This window comes from Haliotis rufescens, unplaced genomic scaffold (assembly GCF_023055435.1).
Source record: "Haliotis rufescens isolate VD_foot unplaced genomic scaffold, xgHalRufe1.0.p SCAF_21, whole genome shotgun sequence".
NCBI lineage: Eukaryota > Metazoa > Mollusca > Gastropoda > Lepetellida > Haliotidae > Haliotis > Haliotis rufescens.
Window position 1 is genome coordinate 11,650,352 of NW_025963902.1, and position 25,938 is coordinate 11,676,289.

The 25,938-nt window shown below is 38.8% G+C and overlaps 1 protein-coding gene across 12 annotated transcripts in view; it reads right to left on the reverse strand.

Annotated features, from left to right (window-relative positions):
• Nucleotides 1-25,938, reverse strand: part of LOC124145761 (RIMS-binding protein 2-like) — a 322,306-nt gene that overhangs the window by 120,474 nt on the left and 175,894 nt on the right. For all 12 annotated transcript variants that reach the window (XM_046515668.2, XM_046515666.2, XM_046515665.2 and 9 more), the window contains 2 exons: nucleotides 17,976-18,059; nucleotides 16,885-16,974 (listed from right to left, as the gene is read on the reverse strand). In XM_046515668.2, the coding sequence (XP_046371624.2) occupies nucleotides 16,885-16,974; nucleotides 17,976-18,059 (174 nt within the window). The remainder of the gene's footprint in view (nucleotides 1-16,884; nucleotides 16,975-17,975; nucleotides 18,060-25,938) is intronic.

A 25,938-nucleotide genomic window follows, 5' to 3' on the forward strand; every position in this document is an offset into this window, starting at 1 on the left:
GTAGCGCCACCAGTGGCTATTACGAGTTATGTCCCTTCTGAGCCTCTCCTATTGACCAATCAGATTCAACCTCTCGTATCACTTGCATTTGTTTCAAACAAAACGGTGGCGCCCAGTCAGGACGATCTGATCGATAATCAAGATCTATATTGTGATAAAACGAGTCTTACATCGCGAAATACATCAAATCACATGAGCACCTTGATTAAAAACATGAAAAGATTAAGAAAATATCTGTTGACAACGAGTTAGCGGTGCACATGCTTTGCAAATCCTGCAGTCGAAGGAAATCTGCATGACACTCTACGAACCGGATTTCGATTTCGTAACGCGATTTTGATTGGACTATGCATAGCCTCGTTAGTCCAGCCAAAATCTAACTCCATAATACCAGCCTAGTTCGGCAAGGGTGGAAACTGGACTTATATAGTCAGTTAACTCACTTGCCTCGGGAAGATGGCTGACCCCTAGCCAAAAATGTGACTCAAAATCAGTACGACTCCCCCCACCCCATCCCCAGCCGAATGCTACATATCCTTACCTTCATCCAATCAAACACAAATAGCACAGAGTAAAGCACTTTCGTAATAACAATAAACAGTGGTTTCCCTTAAAACAACACACAGTTTATATGTCTATTCTGTTGACTGGCATTAAGGAAGTTCAAAGGCAAAAAAATGATTGAACAAGCAACAGTTCACTGATTGGAGTGGTCAGTGACGCGTAGTTTGACATGAGTGGGTAGAACTCTTGACCCTAGGAGTGATAACTCACCGGATGCCCATTGTGTAATTCCTATTCTTTAAATGACATTGTTAGGTACTTGTTACAACTGCTGCTAAATAAACCGTGTTTGTGTATATATTCAAGTTGGTATTTCCGTAATCCAAAGAGTGCAGATTGTTGATTTTCATTTTGGAGACATAAATGCGAAGTTTCATTAATGCGAACAAAGACCACTCACATTTTTTGCATTTAATTCACGCTTGCGTTAATTCAAGATTTACAGTATATTATAATTTATATAAAACACTTAGCTACGATATAGGATATCATTTCTAACATCTAATATCAGTTTTCATGTTTGGTACTATTCAAGAGAACAATTGACTTGCCTTTGCATGTGTTTGTGACAGGTGCCACCAATGGGGCAGGATACGCTCACCGTTTCGCAAACACCTGTTTTTATCACTATTTGATAAAGTCAGAATCTTACAATGGACTCAGCTTTCAGCAGACTTTTTACATTCTGGAAATAGTTTTGTTCGCTTTTATTTATATTTACTGTAAACCATAACATTATATCTTTCCTCTGATGTATTCATCAGTGGAAAAATTGTTTATCATGTTAATCTTCATGCATGTCTTCATGTGACATTATTTAGTTTGTTTGGTGTTAAACAACAAACAAACAAACAAAATAAATAATGTCTCATAAAGACACGCATGAAGGTTAACGTGATAAGCAATTTTTCGACTGATAAATCCATATTGCTTTCAATAATTGGCAATCATTTTGATTGTGTGTCAGGTCGTTTGCAAGCCCTGAGTATAGTGATCAATCACTGGATTGTTTACACAACTACCTGTAACGAGGTGTAACTGGACCCAAGGAACTCAGGTATGAAGCTAGTTATCTCTCTGTTTAGGTAACCTTCACTTAATCAGTCAGTTCGGTTTAACACTGCTTTCAATAATATGTCAGCTTAACAATTAAAAAAAAAAAATCAAATAATTCAAATTTATTTTCATTTTTTTGCCCACTGCACTGCCTTTGATAGAATATAAATATGAAAAAGAATTCTAACATCTAAAAGAACATCTAACAAAACGTCTCTGGTTACTTTTCAATACACCTTTGTCAGGTGTGAATCCATATATGGTATATTATTACGACGCTATTGTGTCTAATTAGCTTTCAGAAACTGGACTTTGCATTTTTACATTTATATGTATGTTAAATGTAACACATTTGTATCAAATCTTGTTTTAGTGCAAAGTGATAAAATTAATAAAATTGATTTTCTTCCTTCTTTCTTCTATATTACATTGATTTAGTAATTCAAAAGTTTATATTTTTGAATAAGGAATTTGTAGAGGCCAAAGATTATATGCTTTCTTCACAATGCATTTGTCAACATTAAATAAAAAGTTATCGTTACATTTTGTTAGATTTTGTTGATGTTTACAATTTGTCAAAGGTAGAACATTGGGCAAATGAAACAAAATTCAACATATTTGGATTTGATTTTTGTTATTGTTATACTAAAATACTGATCATGTTTTGCAAGCAAGTATATATAAAATATCAATGCCAGAGAACCATCAGTCTTAATTATCTGCCGAAACGGGTTCCGTTTGGCTAAAAAAGGCAAAATAGTTGTCTCAAGTGTACTCATGTGCAAAACCGCCGTAAGTTGGTTTCCTGAACCTAATTTAGCTTCAAATCCATTTAAATATAAAACTTCAACGCCTGAGTATAATCATTCTCGATTATCCGCCGAAACAGAATCAATTTGGCGTAAAAGGCAAAATAGCTGTAAAAATGATATGAATGGGTCACTGAAAATCCGTGATGACACCAGGTGTTCTCAAAAAGGGAAAGCGCATCCTGTCCTAGGGGGAACACCTGCCACTCGCACAATCTGCATAAAAACACAGCAGCATTAACCAATTTAATTTGACAAATCCTACAGGATCAATTTCAAACCCTTATTATCCACTTCAATGCCCATATCGGTTTTCCAAAACCCTTTATTGGTGCCGGGTCTCTGAATCAACTACAACCCAAATCAAACCATTTAACCCGAGCCTACAATCCCGATCTCATCCGGAATCAATAACCTGCTTCAAAATGAATTCCAAGAGACTCCTAAGCAACAGAGTTCCATTTCTGAACAATAATTATTCTCATCTTTAAACCTTTTTTCGTGGATTTAACACAATCTTCTATGCATCGACAAGCCATAGAGTTTATTAAGCAAGTAATTTATCCTTGTTGCTTGAATTATCTCTCCCAAGTTACAAAAATGGACACCGCCTAAAATCTCAATTCCGATCATCAAAATGCATGGACTTGTGATGAAGGTATAATCAGGGCCGTCAACAACAGGATGCATTCTGTTGAAAAAAATGCCAGGAGCGTTCTACCAAACCATTTAAGTATGACAGAAACTAAATGCCCCGAGGACAAAACCACATCCTTATCAAAAGAGTGTTTATGAAAAGCCTGAAACTGGACTTTTGAGGAATACTAATTATTTTACAGTGATATGGACGACCTGTGTTAATATGACAGGATATCATTTTTGGATTGTGCAAAGCAGACTTGGGGATTATTACACAGTAGTTTTGAAACCCGTGTCAAGTTTAGTTAGAAACTTTTTTACATTTCCTTGATCAAGGTTTTGTAGGATTGTAGAAAGTTGGGCGCAGTTATAAGAACAAATCAATGCAAAGTTACAATTAAATTATGTTATTGTTGTTTATAGAGGTGATGATGATGATGATGATGATGATGATGGTGGTGATGATGATAGTTGCGATGATGGTGATGGTGATAGTGATGATGATGATGATGATGATTGCGATGATAACGACGATGACGATGATGGTAATGATGATGACGACAGAGACAGAAATCATCACCAGCCCACTACCCAAACCTGTTTCAATTACGTTAAAGGTACCCTAAGCCAATGAAAAATGTTGCAAGTTGCAAGTGTAAACAAAAATGCAATATTAACCACACTATACTTATGTGGGGAATCAAACCCAACCCTTCAGCATGGCGAACAACGGTTTAACCACTAGAATTTTACAGACAACAACAACAACTCAAGAATGATCGCATAAAACACTGTCATCATTTTGAGTACGACCATAAACCTAATTCCACACAACAACCTCTTCTCCGACAGCAACACCAATGCTACAAAACAATCTATATAAAGGATGGTTTTTTACGCACATTGACAAGTTGAAACAGCAAGGGTGTCTATCACGTTAGTCGCGAGGTAGGAAACATATATACAAAGGGCATCTTGGGTTTCAGTTTGAAAGCAAGAGCATCATTAATCTTGGAATAAAATATGTAGCATGCTGGCAATTATCAGGGAACAGCCATCACTTCCGTAAAGCCGCTTTCAAACTTAGTTTCAGCAGCAGCCATTGCTTCAATTACGCCTCCCACGTGAGGGAGTGGCCTGACTGGACTTGAGCATGATAAATAGGGACTTCCTTTGTGAAATGGAATGTACGCTTGTTGATTGTTGAGATAAGCCGGGTTCACGACTAATCTCGGTAATTTAGACATCGGAAAGTCGGATTGAGACTGCACCATCAGTGCCGGCTGCAGTGCCGATGTTTGGTCATAGACAGATGAAATTATGTTGTTGTGAAGTATTCTTTAGCATAAACTCAAGGGATTTAGGGTGGCATAAGGTTGAAGTCATTCTTAGAAGCTCTGGATATTGTAAATGGCAAAACATGTGAAATTGTATAAAAAGATTAGGATTAATCACCCATGACGTGAAATGGGGATTAATGTCAAGGTCATTGCAGTAATAGACTGACATGAATGCACATGTGCGTGCATGTGTGCATGCATGCGTGTTTGTACTAGTCTAGATTAATATTTCAGCAGCAGCCACATCATACAGATCTACCTGCCTGCCAAGGCATAGTTCTTATCAATACTACTCTCAGCAAACATCCAGACTTCAGGGGACACCAGGCAGGGGACCCATGAAGATACTGATTAGAATAGGTCTTTGGCAACCCATGCTTGACGTAAAAGGCGACTATGCTTGTCTTGATTAATGTTTCACAGTGCTAACCCACTGAGATACCATGCCGCAGTTTAACATGGATACCCCACTCAGACACAGCATACTGACTCCGAGCCAACCTGAGTCCTTGTTCTAGCTCCTTTATGCCGAGCGCCAGACAGGGTAAGAACAAGTACTATCTTTTAATGTTTTTGGTATGACGCGGCCATCAAACCCCGGACCTTCTTCTCTCTGAACAGACAATCTATCCTCTAGACCATGGAAGCAGTCACATTATACAGATCTACATGCCTGCCAAGGCATAGTTCTTATTAATGTTACTCTCAGCAAACATCCAGACTTCAGAGGACACCAGGCAGGGGACCCATGAAGACCCTGGTTAGAATAGGTCTTTGGCAACCCATGCTTGACGTAATAGGCGACTATCCTTATCATAAGAGGCGATGAACGGGATCGGGTGGTCAGGCTCGCTGACTTGGTTGGTGCATGTCATCACATCCAAATTGCGTGGATTTATGTTCATGATGTCAATGACTGGATCGTCTGGTCCAGACTCGATTATTTACACTCGCCATCCTACAGCTGGAATATTTCTGAGTGTAGCATTAAACAACAACAGACAAACCAGCAGGGAACACCAAGTAAACGCCCTGCATTGTCTACAATGTGGGGTCCAAACCTGGACCAAGGCACGAAGAGCAAACACCATGCCCACAAGGCTCTTCAAACTCATTAAGTCCTTCGAATGATATCAAATCTATTTACTTTGTTGGCCAGGAGGTGGATGTATAAAACAGACATTAGGGCATTGTTGGGAATACATATTAAACAGCCACAGGTTGACGAGCAATTACCATGCAATAAAACTGGCACAAGGTCCGTTAAATTCTCATTGCGATCACTGGAATCATTGCAATGGCCTATAAATAGTTTGCCCCGTCTGGGAGGGACATCAACTTGTGAGGTATCAGGAGCTAGTGAGCTCCACAGAATATCATTAGAAGAGTTTTGTCAATGATTGAAAAACGGAAAGCTGTTTAGTTTCAATGATTTCCAAAATCTGAACAATGAATGATGAAATATCAGCACCAGACAATCACAAAAAAAACAAAAATATATTCATTCAAACTTTTTAACACAGAACTTCCACAAGAGCATTCATGACTTTCTTTCAAGAAATATTATTCTATTTAGGTGTGAATAAACAGAAGAGAGAAAGAAGACATAAAAAAACAGCGCAAATACACAGACAAAAGCTCAGACATGTGAAAAATGGAAGGTGAGGTGAGGTGAAATTGGGTTTAACGTCGCGTCCAAGATTATTGCACTTATATAGCAATGTGCATGTATGTGTGTGTGTTTGTGTGGCTGCTTGTACTAGTCCGGACTGATACCGATTTATAGTGCTAGCTCACTGAGATACCATGCCGCAGTTTAACATGAATACCCCACTCAGACACAGTGTACTGACTCCGAGCCGACCAGTCCTTGTTTTAGCCCCTTAATGCCGAGCGCCAGACAGGGTAACAACAAGTACCATCTTTTAACGTCTTTTGGTATGACGCGGCCGAGGATCGAACCCCAGACCTTCCTCTCTCCGGGCGGACGCTCTACCACAAGACCACGGAGGCGGTCGTGGCAAATGGAAACTTGTGACATTTTTGGAAACTGATTTAAAAAAAATTGCTTTGTGTATTTTAATGCTGCACTCAGCAATATTCCATCTATATGATGCCAGCCTGTAAATAATTGAGTCTGGACCAGGCAACTAGTGATTGACATCATGAGCATCGATCCATGCTGTCACAATGACACGCAGTCATCAAAGTCCCTCAGTCTGACCACCCGGGTGCCGTTGTACAAAACAGTGTAGCATTACGCCTGTCATATTTCTGTTAAGATATACAAGTTACGATCACCTTAGCACTAAGATCGCTTTGTAATGGCACCCTGATCCAGTAAGTCACCTCATATGACAAGCATACATTGATGGGGACCAATTCTAACCCAGAATCCACACAGGGAATTGAAACGAGTAGATTTAAAGTAAAGTAAAGAATATATTCAGTTAGAATATCCCTTAAACAGTTTGCGTTAAAGGGTAAATAGATCAAGCAACTTAACACATTTCACCACAGTGTTTGATTCAAAACTTTCAAGATTTCAAAAAGAAAAATCTTCCAATAAATTTGAAAACAATAAAAAAGTTCCTCAATTTGCAAATTTGGCAATTCTGAGTGAGCAAAAAGGTCTCTTATCATACATTGTTCTTTAATGAAACATGACTTATTCCGTCAGCACCTTCTTGATGCAATGTTGAGCAAGAATGGTTACAACCGCATTCAAGTGCATACACTTTGTGCAAAATGCATGTCAGCCTGTTTCGGCCAACCAACAACTTTCCAGTGTCAAAAATCTAATATCTCAAGCAAAAGACGTCCATGTATTTTGATGTACAATTATATTTGAGATGAAATCTGTCAACTTGACATGTTTTCTATAATAAGGCTGAAGTTGAGAACTTGTTATTTTAACACATCGACAGATTGCCGTGGATATGAAAATTTGGTGCTTTTCTGCCATCCGAATATTGATATAGATTCCCGAATCTCATATCATGTAAAATTTCTTGTTACAGTTTATTGAACTTTTGATCTGGATTTCAATCAATGGTCGTGTTCTTGATTAAATTCCTGTTTCATTTAATGGAAAAAAAAGGCTTGCTCTTTTTCTCTGTGTTTCCTTGAATAACAAACTGACAAGAAAAAACAAACAAAATTCAGAGAAAAAATACCATCCACAAAGTGCAAAGAATAAAAGAATATTGTTATACAAATTTTCAAAAACAGCACTACACAAGTATCTGAATATTTCAAAATCATTAACAGTAGCAAATATTAACTCTGAACATTTCTTCCCTCCATTTTTTACAGCAAAATTAATTTCCATATGCCCAAAGTCAAAATGAAAACAACGCATCACGTTGAACATGGAGTTTAGATTTCTTCCAATGCCATGACCTTAAGCAGAAAGTGGTGAATGTCCTCGTTACGTCTTGAAAAAAATATGGCCACAATCAGAACCAAACATTAACCATGCATGTTTCAAAAATACTAAAATCAAATTGGTCATGAAACCAAGTCTGTGCATTCATCTCAAAACGACTTTCTGAACCAAACGAATACCTCACAGCAGGAAATTCTTAATCTCTGTCCCGAAAATGTCAAAGGTTGCCAAACGACTTCTTCACAGTTAACACTCTTGAAACATCGAAAATGAAACCGACAGAAACTGAAGAGGTATTTATTCCATCATTTCCTGTGGTCTTTGACCCTTGAGGAAGAGTTAAACTCCTCGAGGAGGCCATGATGGCAGTGTCTCATGCAACTCCATCGTTAAAAGGAAAGCCTGGCTAGAGAGAGTTTTATCAAGGAGCGAGGTTGTCATTAGCACTGACTAATCAACTTATTACCATCGCTTTGTTAGAGCAGGCCAGATGTAGAGAACAGTTAGAAAAATCAAGTCAAATACTTATTTCAGCTCTTGCCCTCAAGTAGACTTGCAACCGCCATTGCAGATGCCATTTTGTGGATATCGGAATACTGATTCCAATGTCCTTGCAACAGAATCTGCCATGATTCATCTTGTTGATGTATTAGACATAACCTTCTTTCGAAATTAATAGAATCTTGGCACAGACCAAAATAGTTCCTTAATATATTTTAAAAATACATTACTGAACAGATATTGATAATACAAGTTGAAAATACCACACACTCAATCAGGGATGGGAGGTAGGCACTGCTGGTTGGAGGCTAAATGAGTTTCTTGTGGTCAGACAATTATGTTTAGGCCAGAGATAGGCGTGTATTTGTTTTACTGTCATTGGCAGATCCAGAGGGGAGTCCAGGGTGGTCCAAATGTAGACAATGTATGTCCACCAGGATTTTGATATTTCCGACCCTTCCCTTTACGACCAAATGTAGTATATTGTAGAGAACCCTTCCCACTGAGAGAGGATTATATCATGGCCCCTCCCTTTTAAAAGTCTTGGATCTGCCCTTAACTTTCATTATGATGAGAGATGGAAATCAAAAAAAAGAAGCCAAAACATTGCTTGGATTGATTTGAGGGTTAATTTTCTTCATAAAAATCTTAAAATAAAGGGTTTCAAGGAACAAGATGTACAGCAGAGTTCCATACCAAACATTGCTTACTTTTTCATGAGATTCCGGGATAGAATAGGTCTTCAGCAACCAATGCTTGCCGTAAAGGGCGACTATGCTTGTCATAAAAGGCGACTAACGGGATTAGGTGGTCAGGCTCAGTGACTCGGTTGATGCATGTCATCGTACGACCCGTGAAGATCCGGGGTAGAATAGGTCTTCAGCAACCCATGCTTGCCCTAAAAGGCAACTATGCTTGTCGTTAAAGGCGACTAACGGGATCGGGTGGTCAGGCTCGCTGACTTGGTTGATGCACGTTACAATCCCAATTGCGTGGATTGATGCTCATGATGTCAATCAGTGGACTGTCTGGTCCAGACTGGATTATTTACAGACCGCCGTCATATAGCTGTAATATTGCTGAGTGCGGCATTAAAAGACAAACCAACCAACCAAACTTTTTAATGAACACCTGGTGTCATGACTGATTTTCAGTGATCTATGCATATTATTTTCACCACTATTTTGCCTTTTACGGCCAATGGAATCTGTCTTAAATGATAATTGAGACGTTACACATATATTTAAGTAATCAGTTTAAATACTTAAGTACCAACATATCACCTTGACTTCTTCTTAATCACTTTGCAATACTTAATTAAAAATATTTACGGGTTTTTAGTTTGTTCAAAACATTTACATATTTTATCATCTTAGTGAAATTAAAACTCATTCTTCATGAAATATATCATATTTCTTGGTCAAGATTAATTATTCGCTTCCAGATATTGCAGAAGGTGATGGAATAATTACTGTATTTCTTCTAATAATGATCGCCTCGCCGAAGACCCAGGTTCGATTCCTGACATGGGTACAATGTGAAGCCCATTTCTGGTGTCCCCCGCCGTGATATTGCTGGAATATTGCTAACAGCGGCGTAAAACCATACTCAATCACTCTAATAATGTTCCACGGGCGCATCCTCCAACTCCCTCCAACCCATGTCCAACTAGGGACTGGGTATTCTAGGGGTGGGTGGGCGGGGGGGGGGCCTAGGGTAGTATTGACAAACTAATTTGTTCCAGTAAATACTTGAAAACAAATAATTTTGCCTGAGGTTTTCCCGAAAAAAAACACACTTGTTGCAAGGCATCCTAGATGTAAAAAAAAAGCGTTAAAAATAACTGAATGTTCGGCTTTTCCTTTAAGAGAAACAAATTGAATGTCTTGAAACCAGGACCCAAAACCATTCAGTCTCTGATAGAAATCCAGCCCCCAACCTCAAGAATTATTAAATAAATGGTCCCTCATTATACCTTCTTCTGCCGCTAACCAACAAGGATGGCATCACAGAACTACATACATGCCAGTTGACCATGTATCAGCATCAAAGACTCCAAGACTTTTTTCAAGAGGATTTCAAGGTATCTCTCCATCAGAGACGATCCTCACTTGCTCTTAATGAGGAAGAAATGAAGGGTGGATAAGTTCTTGTCAGCACTACAAGGAACACTACAACTGACTACAAAGGAAAAATGGCTACTGAGCACTATTTATTATTAGAAAACATCTTTCGTAGAAGAAGAAACATGTATATTTTCAAATATCTGGGATAAACTGTGGGAAGTAGCGTACTTTAGGTTTACAGGGCATTCAAAACATTTTGTTTAACTACCGTGATTGTCAACATATTGATATTGTCTTCATGTGTCAACATATTGATATCTACAGTCAACTATGTTTATAACGAACACGCTTATAACGAACTGACCAATATAACAAAATTATTTTTCAGTCCCAACAATTTGGTGTATATATGCTGTATATATGCTTATAACGAACCACAGTTATTGCGAACTAAAATTAGTGGTCCCTTTGAGTTTGTTATAACCGAAGTTTACTGAACATATGTCAAATTGTTGATATCATCTACACATGTGAAATTGTTGATATCATCTACATATGTGAAATTATTGATATCTACATGTGTCAACAACATATATATTAACTACATGTGTCTATTGACTTTGCAAAGATGTATTAACTTCGTGATATCATCTACTGAGAAATAATAATTTTGCATCAAGTTGTATGCACAAAAGTTGTTTGCTGAAAATGCTGCATGTCGTCATATATATTGCGCAAAATCAATACATTATATATCTTGATGCAGTGGTTGAAATATATTCTCAAAAAAATAAATCCCCCCCCCCACAAAAAACCCCAACAAACCCTAACATATTAAATGGCTCCCCCCGGAGGCCTTATCACACCAAATTGCCTTCAAAATCCCATGTATTACATAATGCTGTTTCTGAGTTTAAAAATTATTTTCTTTGACATTTCTACCCAAACATTATTAAGGTACTATAAACATCATTTTTTTTATACAAAACAATAAAAAACTGGAGCGAGGATAGGTCACATCTGTAATGATCTCGATGTCCAGGATGATCGAATAGATTTCGTTCCGTAAGGGATCCTAATCAAATTTACATCTAAACAAATCACATTTATGACACAAACCTAATTTCTGACAAGACATGCACAGCTTAATTAGATTGACGGCTTTTGTGAGGTCTTTAAAGTGTATCTGTCCAACCTGATTTATAGTTAACCCTATTTGGTTTAATGTCACACACTTCCTAGCATAACAAACTCTCATTAAAAGCATCTTATGTACTTGTTGAAAGGAAAGGGTTTTAATGATGAGGAGTTTGTCAATTACACGAGAGTTTGTATGCATCCTAGCAGAGTGAGTGAGTGAGTTTTGTTTTAAGCCATATTCCAGCATTATCATGGGGACACCAGAAATGGACTTAACATTTTATACCCATGTGGGGAATTAAGCCCAGGCTTTAAGCATGATTAGCGATTGCTTTTACCAATACACCACCCAACAGCCCAATTCAGAATGAATACCATATGGCATGAAAAAAATATTAGTTTTTTTCTTTATGCAAACATCGTAAAACAAAAAAAGCAAAATTATTTTCATCCTTTTTTCAGATAACCCTTTCATATGGCATTAAATAAGTATATGTTTTTTCTTAAGCAAACATGGTAAAAGAATTTTTTGAAAAATATTTTAATCCTTCCATCTTTTTTCTTGATCACCCTTTAAAAATATGAATAAACAAATAACTGCCACACAGCATCACTGAGCATACATCTAGCTAAGTGGTGGGCATTAATGAAGGTCAGCTTTCTCAAAACTGAAAGAGGGCGCTTAAAGATCCAGTCTAGACAAAAAGACTAGACTTAGTGGGAGCATTACGGCATTACCGAACTTCCGTGCCAGATTGAATTATATTTCTATGGAATTACTTGGAACCGGTAACTTAATTACTGGCTAATTGCTCCTCTCACTCCAACCCTTACAACCCCTCCCTTTTGAGGGTTTACCAAATATAACACACCACATTTGCTAAGTCAAGTTACGACCATGTCTGAAACAGCTGGATATCCTGAAACCCTTTGAATACTATTTCTTCAGTCATCTCATTGCAGATTTTATGTACGCTTCATCTTAATCCTCATGAACTCTCAGTAATTTCTTCATGCTTCCTGTATCATTGGAAAACAAGTGGTGCTGGGCGCTGTGATCAGTCTGTACAAAATGTATGTTAATTGTGATAAAAAAACCATACATCTTCTAAGGGCTTTCAATGTGTATAGATACTTTTTTATGAAATTATTATTTTTTTCTCAGTGGTAAATTATATACATAAATAAATAAAAATAAAAAAGGCTATGAGGATCACACTTATCTTTCATAATTCTATTTATTATCAGAAAACATGGTGTAAGAAATTAACTATAACAATATGAAAGAATCATGTTTTCCTTAACTTGTTTTTAGTAGCATATGTTATTCAACATGACAACAACAATATTGTATGAGTATGCGAGTCCAAATGAAACGTCAAAGCATCAACTATAATAAAACCATAAAATACAAACACACTGCCCCTGTCTTGTCTGTTATATGTTCAAGGTGATCAAGGAAAGTGGACCACTATACTATCAAGACCTGCTGGCTACTTCAGGCCAGATTCGGGGGCACGGGTGGCCAGTCTTCTAAGGCGCCGCAGTTCGCTGTGCATCCCTTGGACACGCCAGAAACCTATGATTGTGGGTTCGAATCCCACTTCACCCCGATCATGTTTCTAGGTTTGTCAGCACCATACCCGTGCTCGTGGGTTTCACCGAAGTGGTAAACGTCTAAGGCCTGCATTACTTCGGGCTTTCCTCCCACATTTAGCTGACACGCTGTGATATAACTGGAATACTGTTAAAAGTGGCGTTAAACCCAACTCACTCACTCACTCAGGCCAGATTCAGGCCAGAAGAGAATTTGTGCTCATTGATCAGTTGGTGGAAATAAAATTTAAAACGGAACACACAGTAGATTGTTCTCCTTGAGTAATCTAAACATGATGCCATGGGTGCTGCTGTAACCTACTGTCATGCAAGGTTACCCACTGCGAGCACAATCTTTTGTAATTCTTTGCCATGTGTACTAAACATGTTGTACAGCCAGTTATCATACCTCCAAGTCAGATGATATCTGATTGGTCACGTGATCTTGATCAAATGCAATGTATCCCACCATCGAGGGGAGAACAAATTTCTCAGCAGGTGAATAAATCCCTTATACCCCATCACAAGCAAGACAGGCTGCACGTGGATTTCTGAGAGACAGAGTAAATTCTTTATACCCAGCATCAAAGCAAAAAGCAGCATGTTTTTCTGAGTCAATGAAAGTCATGTGACATATCACAAGCTAACCTCCATTCAAACAAACAGCTGTTTTCTATTAATTTTTTGTTTTAATTCTTTCACAATGTCACATTAAAACATGTCGGTTAGATACATTCGTTGTAGCAGGATCAATCGGGATACATGGGGTTTTATGCGAGGCTTGAATTTTATACCACTCGTCTCTGACTCATGGTACAGAACTAACGCGGGACGCATAAAACCCCATCTACCCATCGTGATTCTGCTGCAACTTATATCGTAACCTACTCTCATGCAAGTTCTGCGAGCACGATCTTTTGTAATTCTTTTGCCATGTGTGCAAAACACGTTGTCATGAAAGTTAACCTGGCTGCGCAATCTTCTGCCATTCTCAATGCTTAGGTGCGTAGAACACAAAAAATCTGCCAAAAAAAATTAAGGCAAATAACCATGTTCATAATGACTTGCAGGAATCTTTTTCTAAACTACTCCATCAACCGAAACACATTAAATATGTCACACAAATATTGTGGAACCACGTAAGATAAAATAGGGGTTGAAGGTTTAAAACATGGTTATATAAACAAGGAGCCATGTACATAGCAACACTCATGGTACATTTTTGGCGCTTAATGTTTGGTAAGGATAGAGTCTTTATAGGGTTGGCATCGAACTGATGTTCTTTGGATATGACTTCAGTAAATTGGTATTTATGGAGGAATAAATGTAAAAATCAGTTTGCACATTGTAAATCCACATGGCACACTAGTTTTTACATTTATTACCCAATAATCACAAAAAGTACTGAAGCTATTTCTTATATTAATAAATATGTCAACAATATTAATTTCACAGACAGATTATCCGATCATTAACACATAACACTGCAGACAACAATAGGAAAGCAGTGACAACCAGGTCCAAGTAGATCGCCTGTTACGACACACCTAACCTACTGAAACTCAAGTGTCCACATGAGTGCCAACGCAAAGATTATATTCAGTGAGAATCTGAGTTCTAGCCACTTGGATCCTGGCATGGCTAAGGGAAGCAACTCTCCACAAATTGTATGACCTTAGACAAATAATCCTGATAATTCAAATGGTGTTTCTTCAAGTGGCATGATATAGCCCAGTGGATTGTGGCTCACTTGAAACTGGGTTTGAATCCACACATGGACACAATGGATGCAATGATATGGTTAAAATACTGAAGTGTTACTACAGATATTCATTGTGAATTATTGCACCAGTCAAACCAGCTTAACCTTATCTATTGCTTTGTACATGCCCTTGTGTGATTGAAATTTTAAATAAAAATCTAAAATAATTTATCAAAATGTTATTTTGCTGAAAGAGAAATTATCCATATTCCATTTAGAACATTAAAGTAAAAATAAAAAAGTCCCTTTGAGATAAAAGCTCAAAGAAAATGTATATAATCTGTATACAAATCACACAGAAATATTGTATGTTAAAAGCCAGGAAGAGAATAATATGAGAAGCATATATTATGATAGATATAAAATATAGGTAATATTTGGTATATAAAGAAATACATTTGATACCCATTCACCCGGGTGCATAACCTACCAGATAGAGTTCTCTCCCCTTGAAATGGAAATCAAATCTCATGAATGCTGAGGTGGGGGACAATGCTGAGTGAGCAATGTGAGAGTTGATACATAACAAACATGTCTGGGAAATATGCAGCAGAACCAAATCAACGTCAAACCATTTCTATTTCGGTCCGTTAGCAGCCTTGATACTAAAGAAAACATGTTTTCGTATCCCAACCTTACTCAGGCAGGCTGCAAGATTTTCAGATAAAGCTTCAATTACAATCTGATTGAACAAACGTCCTCAAGGCACATAAAGTAAATAACCTTCGTTTACAAACTTGCCAAAAGCTGTTAAGATTGGTATTGAACTATTGACACCTATTTGTAATTCTGTAAATGTGCCCGATTAAAAAATATACAGTTTTATACTTAGCAACCAAATCAGCAAATTAACACGAAAGCCCCAAATCACCAACCAATGGTCAAAACGTGCATAATGCTCTTTGCTAAATAATTCTTTGAAAAGGGAATACCGTATTTCCTCTATAAGAAGGACAGGCGTGGACTCTACGTGTATTTGAGGCCTGGCGTCTATTCTGTTTAAAAAAAGCACTGTAGCAGCTCACTACCTTACCGATTCCCAAGACTTCGGTGCCACAAACAATACATTTTCAGGAAACGGTCGCCATTAATCACCAACATTTAGCAGTATCAGAGACCCCGCGTCTAATAGAGGCCAGGTTTCTATTTTTTTGATACTGCAAATGATTGGTGTCAAAGAGTGACCGGTGTGTATTGGAAATCCACTTTCTAATAGAGGAAATACGGTATGTGTCTATCCTGAAAAAATATTTCGGTAATAAGATAACTAAAATAGCAAGGAACACGACACAATCTAATCTCGTAAGACCTTGCATTCAATGGATATTATGGCAACATGTGCCCATATACACAGTGTACATGGGAAAACATCACGTGAAGTGAAGCAACATTGGTTGCCATGGAGATGGATGTTCAGCATCCCAAGTGTTTCTAGGGCGTTGGTCCTGCCCCACACTGAATCATAGGCTACTATGTTTGTTTGTTTGTTTGTTTAATGTCGCACTCAGCAATATTCCAGCCCTATGATGACGGCATGTAAATAATTGAGTCAGGACCAGAAAGTCTAGTGATTGACATCATGAGCATCGATCCTTGCAATTAGGATACGATGACATGCATCAACCAAGTCAGCGAGCCTGACCACCCGATGCCATTAGTCGCCTCTTACGACAAGCATAGACACCTGCTACAGCAACTATGGGTTGCTGAAGACCTACTCTACCCAGGAACTTCATGTTACACGTATTTCCCTAGGCAAGTGACTTTGTTCAAACTATGCCTCTTTTTACCTGGTAGGATTTTGTGTGTAAAAGGCAGCTTGGGTTGTATAATCCCCAGGGAGCTGAGAATGTACTTCAAGAGCACACTGACTAGGGGCATCTGATCTGGTACATTGTAAATGGACGTATTATCATATTCAATGAAGCCCTCATAAAATGATTACATCAAACCCGCTCTCGGTTTGTGATCAATACTAACAAAAAGGCCTAGATGCCCTGACACCCAGCACAATTTGCCTTACCTTGTCGTAGTCTTTCAATCTGTGGTGGAGGTCGGCTACTTCAAACGTCAGTTGAGTATTTCTGGCCTCTGAAGTCTTGAGGTCTGTTTCCTGCAAATTAAAATGTCATAAGAGTTTCTGTTCTGTTCTGTCTTCAAACAAAACCAGAAAGGTTCGGCTTTTTCAAGAGCAAGAGCAAATCTTTTGGTTAGTTTTCTTATTTGGATTCTATTATTAATACAAATCCCAAGAATTGCATATCCGACAGTGATCCGGGAAATCCCAATATGGCTTTCTGCTGACTCATCAAAAAGATTTGAGTGGGTGAGTGAGTGAGTGAGTGAGTGAGTGAGTGAGTGAGTGAGTGAGTGAGTGAGTGAGTGAGTGAGTGAGTGAGTATGGTTTTACGCCGCTTTTAGCAATATTCCAGAAATATCATGGCAAGGGACACCAGAAATGGGCTTCACACATTGTACCCATGAAGGGAATCGAACCTGGGTCTTGGGTATGACGAGCAAACGCTTTAACCAATTGGCTATCCCACCACCCCAGACTTTGGTCAAACCAATGAGCACAGGTATGGTGCTGACAAACCAAGAAACATAATCATTAATGTGTCACCTTAGCCTACTGGACCACCCGGTGTCCTTTGAAAAGAAGGATCAGATTCTACACACCATAAACACCAAACATTTGTTTGTTTGATTGTTTATTGTTTAACGCCGCACTCAGCAAAATTCCAGCAATATGACGGCGGCCTGTAAATAATCGACTCTGGACCAGACAATCCAGTGATTGACATCATGAGCATCGATCCAGGCAATTGAGATACAATGACATGCATCAACCAAGTCAGTGTTAGCCTGACCACCTGATCCCATCAGTCGCCTCTTACGACAAGCATAGTCACCTTTTACGACAAGCATGGGTTGCTAAAGACCTATTCTACCCCAGATCTTCACGGGTCCCATGAGCATTCACATGGGTGGAATGGCGGATTATAAATGACCTAGAACTATCTGAGTGAAGTCCAGAAAATAAAACTTGTTTTTTAAATAAGATTACCCCTCAGGTTAGTGAAGGTGAGAAAATAACAAAGTTGATGTACTTACTAATTCTTGATTATGCTCTCTCTGTTTTCCTATGCTAGCCTTTAAAATATCACATTGTTCCGCTTTCTGTTTCAGGTCAGCATCCTGTAAAAAAAGAAGGTTTTCTTTAAAGAATATCATCACATTTACCACATGCTGTGTGTTCATAGCTGAGCATGTCAAGATAACATTGACTGTTACAATCAGGAGATAAACATTACGGCTGGGATGATACACCAACTGTGCGATACGATACGTATCACGATCCGATATTCATCACGATACCTTGCTCACGATCAAATACGAATCACGATTTGGCATGTGCTCTTATCAGTGGTGCATAAGCCATCTTGTTCAGAGACAGGATGGCCAAAATACCTGGCACACTGATGACAAACAGTGAAATTATTAACGTTGTCACTACTAATTTTCACTAGTAATTAGTGTTTTGTGTAACAATTATTATAGAATACATTTAAGGTAAATATCGATACTTTTTACTTAGTGTGCGATAGTGATTGATACTTGTATCGAGAAGTAAATCATTGCAGTCCGGCAATGCACCGGTGTATTTTCCCACGACTAATAAACACGCTATTTAGTCAATGTCGAACAACACGGAGACACAATAATTTGTTAGTTTGTTTGTTCGATGTTTAACGCCGCACTCAGCAATATTCCAGCTTTATGACAGAGGTCTGTACATAATTGAGTCTGGACCAGACAATCCAGTGATTGACATCATGAGCATTGATCAATGCAATTGGGATACTATGACATGCATCAACCAAGTCAGCGAGCCTGACCACCCAATCCCGTTAGTTGCCTTCTGACCACCCAATCCCGTTAGTTGCCTCTTACAAAAAGCATGGGTTGCTGAAGACCTATTCTACCCCAGATCTTCACTGGTAGAGACACTATGAAAATGCAAAATCAACTTTTAACTCGAAATCAGAAAAGATGTGATTTTGTGAAATGTTGGTTTGATTATCTCATGTCTAAATACCCCCAACAATTTAACTTGATTTTGAGTTCACACTGATCTATTGCTTGGGGTTATAATGTAGTGATTTATTCATGCTTTAGGGTGTGGATTTTGCTCAGAATAAATGTGTACACCTCTGATTGAGCAATTAAATTATAGTATTTTTAAAAATCAAGGTGATCACGAACGGTTTCCAGTTATCCACATTGAAAGAAGAAAATGATGATAATGATGATGATGATGATGATGATGATTTTTTACGTGTCCACCACAATACACATAAAAAGAGTAACTACAGTTTACATGGTGAGTAGTGAGTGAGTATGGTTTTACGTCGCTTTTAGCAATATTCCAGCAATATCACGGCGGGGGACACCAGAAATGGGCTTCACACATTGTACCCATGTCGGGAATCGAGCCCGGGTCTTCGGCATGACGAGCGAACGCTTTAACCACGAGGCTACCCGACCGGCCACAGTTTACATGGTACTCGCAGCAGTCTCAAGAAAGGGTTATAGCGAAACATGCATTGAATATCAGCTGATCTGTTGCAAATTTAAGTGCACAGGCCGACACAATGAGAAAATCTATCACACACAAATATGCATGGTGAAGAAAAGTATGGTACTGCAAGATACTTCACGCAGACAATGTTGGAGAAAAATAAATGGCAATGACAACACGACCACTGGCCTTGAATCACTTTTACGCACAAATACAAAGTCCAGTTGCTTCGTGTGGGTAAAGCTCAAGATTATATAGATGGTTATGACTTGGGTGAAACCTACGAGTTATGGTGCTCACACACCAAGGTCAACAGACTTGGCAAAAATTTGTGATTCAAACCTCTCACCAGCAGGTCCTGGCATGGCTAAGGGATGCAACTCTGCACCACAAATAGCTCCCACGATCATGGAGGCATTTACCCAACAAGACATGAAGAAATCTCTCACAAATAAACACAAATCAAACACAACAACGGGTCCTAAAATTAAGGAAGACAATATGATATACCATCTATTCCTGTGGCTGGAGGTCACCTTGTCAAAAGCCTGATGAATCACTACATCAATATATTGTCGGTCACATCCCTCTATGTTCGGACACAGACTTGTATGTGTCTGTGCGTGGCCATGAATGGGATACTCTCAGACCAGGAGGCCCTGCTATCACTACTGACCGATCAGGAATGGAGGTTGTTTCGGATGATTGTTTACTGATCAAAATGGCAAATATTGTCAACAAATATTCCTTCTTTTTGGCCAATCTGTTGATAAAATCTGTTTGGAAACACATTCAAAAGATTTTCACACCAGCTTAATGTGGGACCAAAGCATAGGTGACACAGGTCATGGTCGCAACAACACTTCTTCACTTGTTAGCGGATGAGTTGGTGGGTTGATTATTTTGATTATTATTATTATTATTATTGGAGCTACGGCAAAGTGACACAACTAGTATGAGTGAACATCGTTCAAATGCCACAGTAGTCCATCTATATGACGGCATTCAGTCCATAATCGAATCGAGTCTGGACCAGGCAATCCTGTGAATGACATCATGAGCATCGATCTACGCAATTGGGATACAATGACATGCATCATCCAAGTCAGCGAGCCTGACCACCGGATCACGTTAGTCAACTCCTACGACTAGCATGGATTGTAAAAGACCTATTCTAACCCACATATTCAAGGGTCAATTGAGTCTAGACCAGGCAAACCAATGATTGACAGCATGGGCAACATTTTATACCACCACTGTCACACAATAACCAAACAAAATGTGTTTTTTGTCTGTCCTGGACACATTACATAACCTCTACCGGGCCTTGTCTGTATACTTCTGGCTTCAAGTGAGGTAATGTTAAATGGCTTTTGTCTGTCCTGAACACATTACATAACCTCTCCTGGGCCTCTTTTTGCTCTTCCCTCTGATGATTACCCTCCCTCTGCACAGTATTCCTGTATATTTTGAGGGCTTTCAGAAGAGGTCATGTCATGTGGTTTTGTCTGGCCTGTACACATCACATCACCCCCCCCCCAAAAAAAAAAAAATTATGAATTGATGGAATTTTAGGAATTCTCATACATGAAAATTTATAATTTTTGTTCTTCAAAAACCTAGTTTGTAAAGCGGTTATAAAAATAATCAATTTTTGGAAAATATGAAAATGTGAAAATTACCAATATCTCCATGGGAACAAGTGACACAAACAGTCAATTATCACGCTATGAATGTTTGTCCAAGTATTCCACAATGAAGCACCTGTCATGACTGAAGGCTAGATGTAATATGACACATTAACTATGGCAAATTAAATTTCTATTTCATTTATTTCTCTCCATGTTTCCCAATTATTGACGTGAGAAATTTCAAAAGAACTATTTCAAGACCCTATGTCAATATCAGTAAATATCGAAATGTATATGTAACCTTGGCAATCTCTAATTTGCTTGAGCAGTGTAAACACTGACATATACAATGTCTATGTTTTTACCTTTGTTTGTGCATTGCAAACAGTGTGCCGGAAATCTATTACCCCGAGCATCGTGACTATTGAGCGCACACCCTTAAGTTTATATCAAGTCAGCCAAACACATCTTCTACCCTGCCTCTTCTCTGACAAGCAGCAAGTTTGTTTATAGCCAACTGACATGCATTGTTCTGTCACAGGATTTTAGCTTGGTGTAGTTAGCCTGTGTCAATCAAGCCAACAATGAGTACAAACCTATTTTTGTTCCCTGTGAAATAATGTACCGTTTTCAAACCTGTTCAAATATTTTAATCATTCTGGAATAATTGATGATGAGGTTTATATATTATTTGATGACTAGTTTTAGATATTATTTCTTCTGCTTATTGTTTTATAAACTCATTTGACAAATAAATGTTCAAATACGACATCATTGCATGGCCATGTAGGTTTCAAATTTCACAAGGGTCAAATGTCCTGTAACACCTACTACATTGATTTTGAAGGCATTGTTGGCAAAGCTTGTGAATCTGGGCTGTGGATTTGAGTATTAAATAATCATTACATCTATTCTTTGGATGTTGATTCACTAAAAAACATGCTATGATGACAAACACACAAAGTGCATCTCTAATAAAAGATTAATGTACATCAATGTGTTGGGTTGATTAAACTAAAACATTCTGACCTCATGTCAAATTATGTGTTTGTACTGGGTGAGTTTACAATAATTTAAAAAAACACTTGCCCAGATTAAACTACAATAAGTTGTCTGCCCTTTCTGACCTTGTAATGGTGGTCTGGATCTATCTGTCCTTTCATCAAAGTCAATTGTTAATCTACCAATGAACACTTTGCCATAAAAAAACCCAAAAAGGAGTGACCATTGCTGATGCGGCTTAAATTTGTTTGTTTGTTGTTTAATGCCGCACTCCAGCAATATTCCAGCTATATGACGGCGGTTTGTAAATAATCAAGTCTGGACCAGATAATCCAGTGATTGACATCATGAGCATCGATCTACACAATTGGGATATGATGACATGCATCAACCAAGTCAGCAAGCCTGACCACCCGATTCCGTTAGTTGCCTCTTATGACAAACAGGGTTATTGAAGAGGGAAGTAATCTGAGCACAACAGGAAAGCAGATTTTCCTAAAATACCGGTACCATCCTTGGCCCACCTGCACAAAGCGATCATAACGCCAAGACTATTGGAAGCACATGTTAAAGCATGAAAGTAATCAAAATTGTGCTAAGACTGCTTTGTGAATGTGGGCCCTTCGTTTACAGACGCACGTCTGCTCACAGGAATCATTGATCTCGACGATACCAAGAATCAAGCTTACATTGATTACATTTCCACATGCAGACAAAGCCTTACATAATCAGGTTCATCAGCAAGGATAGAGACAGTTGTGATATGAGCCAGGCACCTCTACGCGGGACAGACAGTGTCTCAGATAGTTACTTGAGTTTAATAGCCACTTGCGGAAGCATTTTACCAATATCAAATTGTGTTGTTCGGGTGAGGGGAGAAAAACCTACATGATGCACTCGTAGGCATACCAATTTGTTGCACATGGGGACAGACCAAGGATCTTGATTGGGCAGAAAATGGGATTCAAACCCAAGAGTGAGTGAGTGAGTGAGTGAGTGAGTGAGTGAGTGAGTGAGTGAGTGAGTGAGTGAGTGAGTGAGTGAGTGAGTGAGTGAGTGAGGTTTTACGCCACTTTTAGCAATATTCCAGCAATATCATGGTGGGGGACACCTCAAATGGGCTTCACACATGTGGGGAATCGAACCCGGGTCATTGGTGTGATGAGCGAACGCTTTAACCACTAGGCTACCCGACCGCCCCTTTAAACCCAAGACAAGTGGTAGCCAGCAGCTAAGGGACATGCCCTTTAATAAACAGTTTGTGTTGGTAGTTGACAAATATGAACAGTTCCAATCCTTAGGCCTAACTGGCTACCACGAGTCTCAATCATTTACAATCATACTTCCAAAAAGGGGGGTTGTCTGTGTTGACTAGAGTGAGTGAGTGAGTGAGTGAGTGAGTGAGTGAGTGAGTGAGTGAGTGAGTGAGTGAGTGAGTGAGTGAGTGAGTGAGTGAGTGAATATTGTTTTCACGCCTATTTGTGACAACAAGACAATGATATCATCATGGTCCAGCCATGTTACAAAGCGGATTATTCCACAATCAGTCTTACTGACTCCTTTTCTAGCCATGAATGTCAGAGAGCATCTTATGCAAATAGTTTGCCATTGGTTCAAACAAGCTCCTGTGCACCCCACCCCCTACAAGTAAAAGGAAAGTGAGTGAGTGAGTGAGTGAGTGAGTGAGTGAGTGAGTGTTGCTTTAAGCCGCATCATCGGACCCATGACGATCCGGGGTAGAATAGGTCTTCAGCAACCCATGCTTGCCGTAAAAGGCAACTGTGTTTGTCGTAAGAGACGACTAACGAGATCGGGTGGTCAGGCTCGCTTGACTTGGTTAAAACATGTCATTGATCCCAATTGTGTGGATCGATGCTCATGATATCAATCACTGGATTAACTGGTCCAGACTCAATTATTTACAGACTGCCGTCATATAACTGGAATATTGCTGAGTGCGGCATAAAACTAACCAACCAACACGGTTATGATAAGATAATATAAAACAGAAATATCACGAAATATGTTAAGCTGATTGTTCAGGAAAATTAATTGAGTTAATTTAATTAGAACTGTACACAACAATGATGCCTACAAGACAAACTTCACTTCTAAAAGACACATCCCTATCAACAGGTCTTTATCCAGACAGCACACCAAACATGAGCTGATTCAGCAAAAACATTCTGGGATAGAACTTGATCATAATTGTACAATGATTACTGAATGATACAACATATCATTAATGATACATCCCTATCCCATACCATCACCAATACCACCACATACATACCAAACTATTTTTTGCTGATTTGGCAAAAATTACTGCAGCTAATTTTGATCATGAGTGAACTGCACTAAACATCAATACCAGTAATTGGCCTCAGTTCCTGTAGCGGGTCTCAAATCTCCAATTCCTGACGGTATGTAATGGGTAGTCATGGCATCTCAAGATATCCACTCAACATGTTATCTACAGCATGAAATATACATCAGCGTGGAAGGAGCTTCAGTACATGGCTGGTTCAGTCGGTGGGAAATATACGCCTAATGACTGCAGCCGTAATTTAGCATGATGTACTTTCGCCATGCGGTCTTCATGATTTCCCATGTGGATTTAAAAAGATTTTTTCTCTCTAAAATCAAATCAGCTTCTTGTAATTTCTTTAAATCTTTTGGTCGTGTTCCCTGTGCAGTATTTTCAATAAAAATCTGCTTATTAATTTTTCATAAGACCATATCTCACAGCAACCTAAAAAATGACCTAATAAAAGTTCCTTTTTTTAATAAACAATTCATTGAAGTACGGTTTTTCAGTACTTATATTTTACTGCCCAAAGTGAGTGAATGATATTGATCAGTTTTCTCACAATCATCTCTCAGGACCAGAGAAACCAGAGGTCGACAGCATGAGCATTAATCTGCACAAGGTCAATGGTTCAATCCTTGGCTGTGTCATACCAAAAGGCATTGCACATGCAAGTCGTTATGTAAGTGGAATAATCTTGAATGTGACATAGAACCTATTTTGCCTCACTTCAGCCAGGTCAATTATTGCCACTGCCCATCCCCATGTAGTTGACTGTTTGAGAGTAAGTTGACTTAGAACCCTCATGGTATTGAACCCACTCACTCACTCACTCCTGCAGAGACTGCCACCGTGGTCTAGTGGTGGAGCGTCCGCCTGGAGAGCGGAAGGTCCGGGGTTCGATCCCCAGCCGCATCATACCAAAAGACGTTAAAGATGGTACTTGTTATTACCCTGTCTGGCACTCGGCATTAAGGGGCTAAAACTGGTCGGTTCTGAGTCAGTATACTGTGTCTGAGTGGGGTATTCATGTTAAACTGCGGCATGGTATCTCAGTGAGCTAGCACTACAAATCGGCATCAGCCGGGACTAGTACAAGCAGCCACAAACACACATGCATGCACGTCGCTATGTAAGTGCAATAATCTTGGACGTGACGTTAAACCCAATTTCACCTCACCACTCCTGAAGAACAGGACACAAAACACTAACAGAACCCAAAACCAAGGCACCAATCTGTTCTCTATTCATTGCTTTCAAACGAAGCTTGACAAGATCTTGAAGTTTACTACTCAATGCCATTAAAGATTAAAGCCTGGTGTCAGTGTTATGGGTAACGAACATGACATTTCTTTGATCCGTAAGCAGGGGGATAAAAAATGTCATGTTTTTGTCTCTTGATTCTTGACCATTTGTTCTGCTTTAAAGAAACTGGAAAATTAAATTGACATATGAATCAAAGGTTTGGAAACAATCTCTTACATCCCTGATACTCTGAACTTTTTGACAAAAAATATTTCATTATAGATTACATTAATATTAAAGAATAATCCC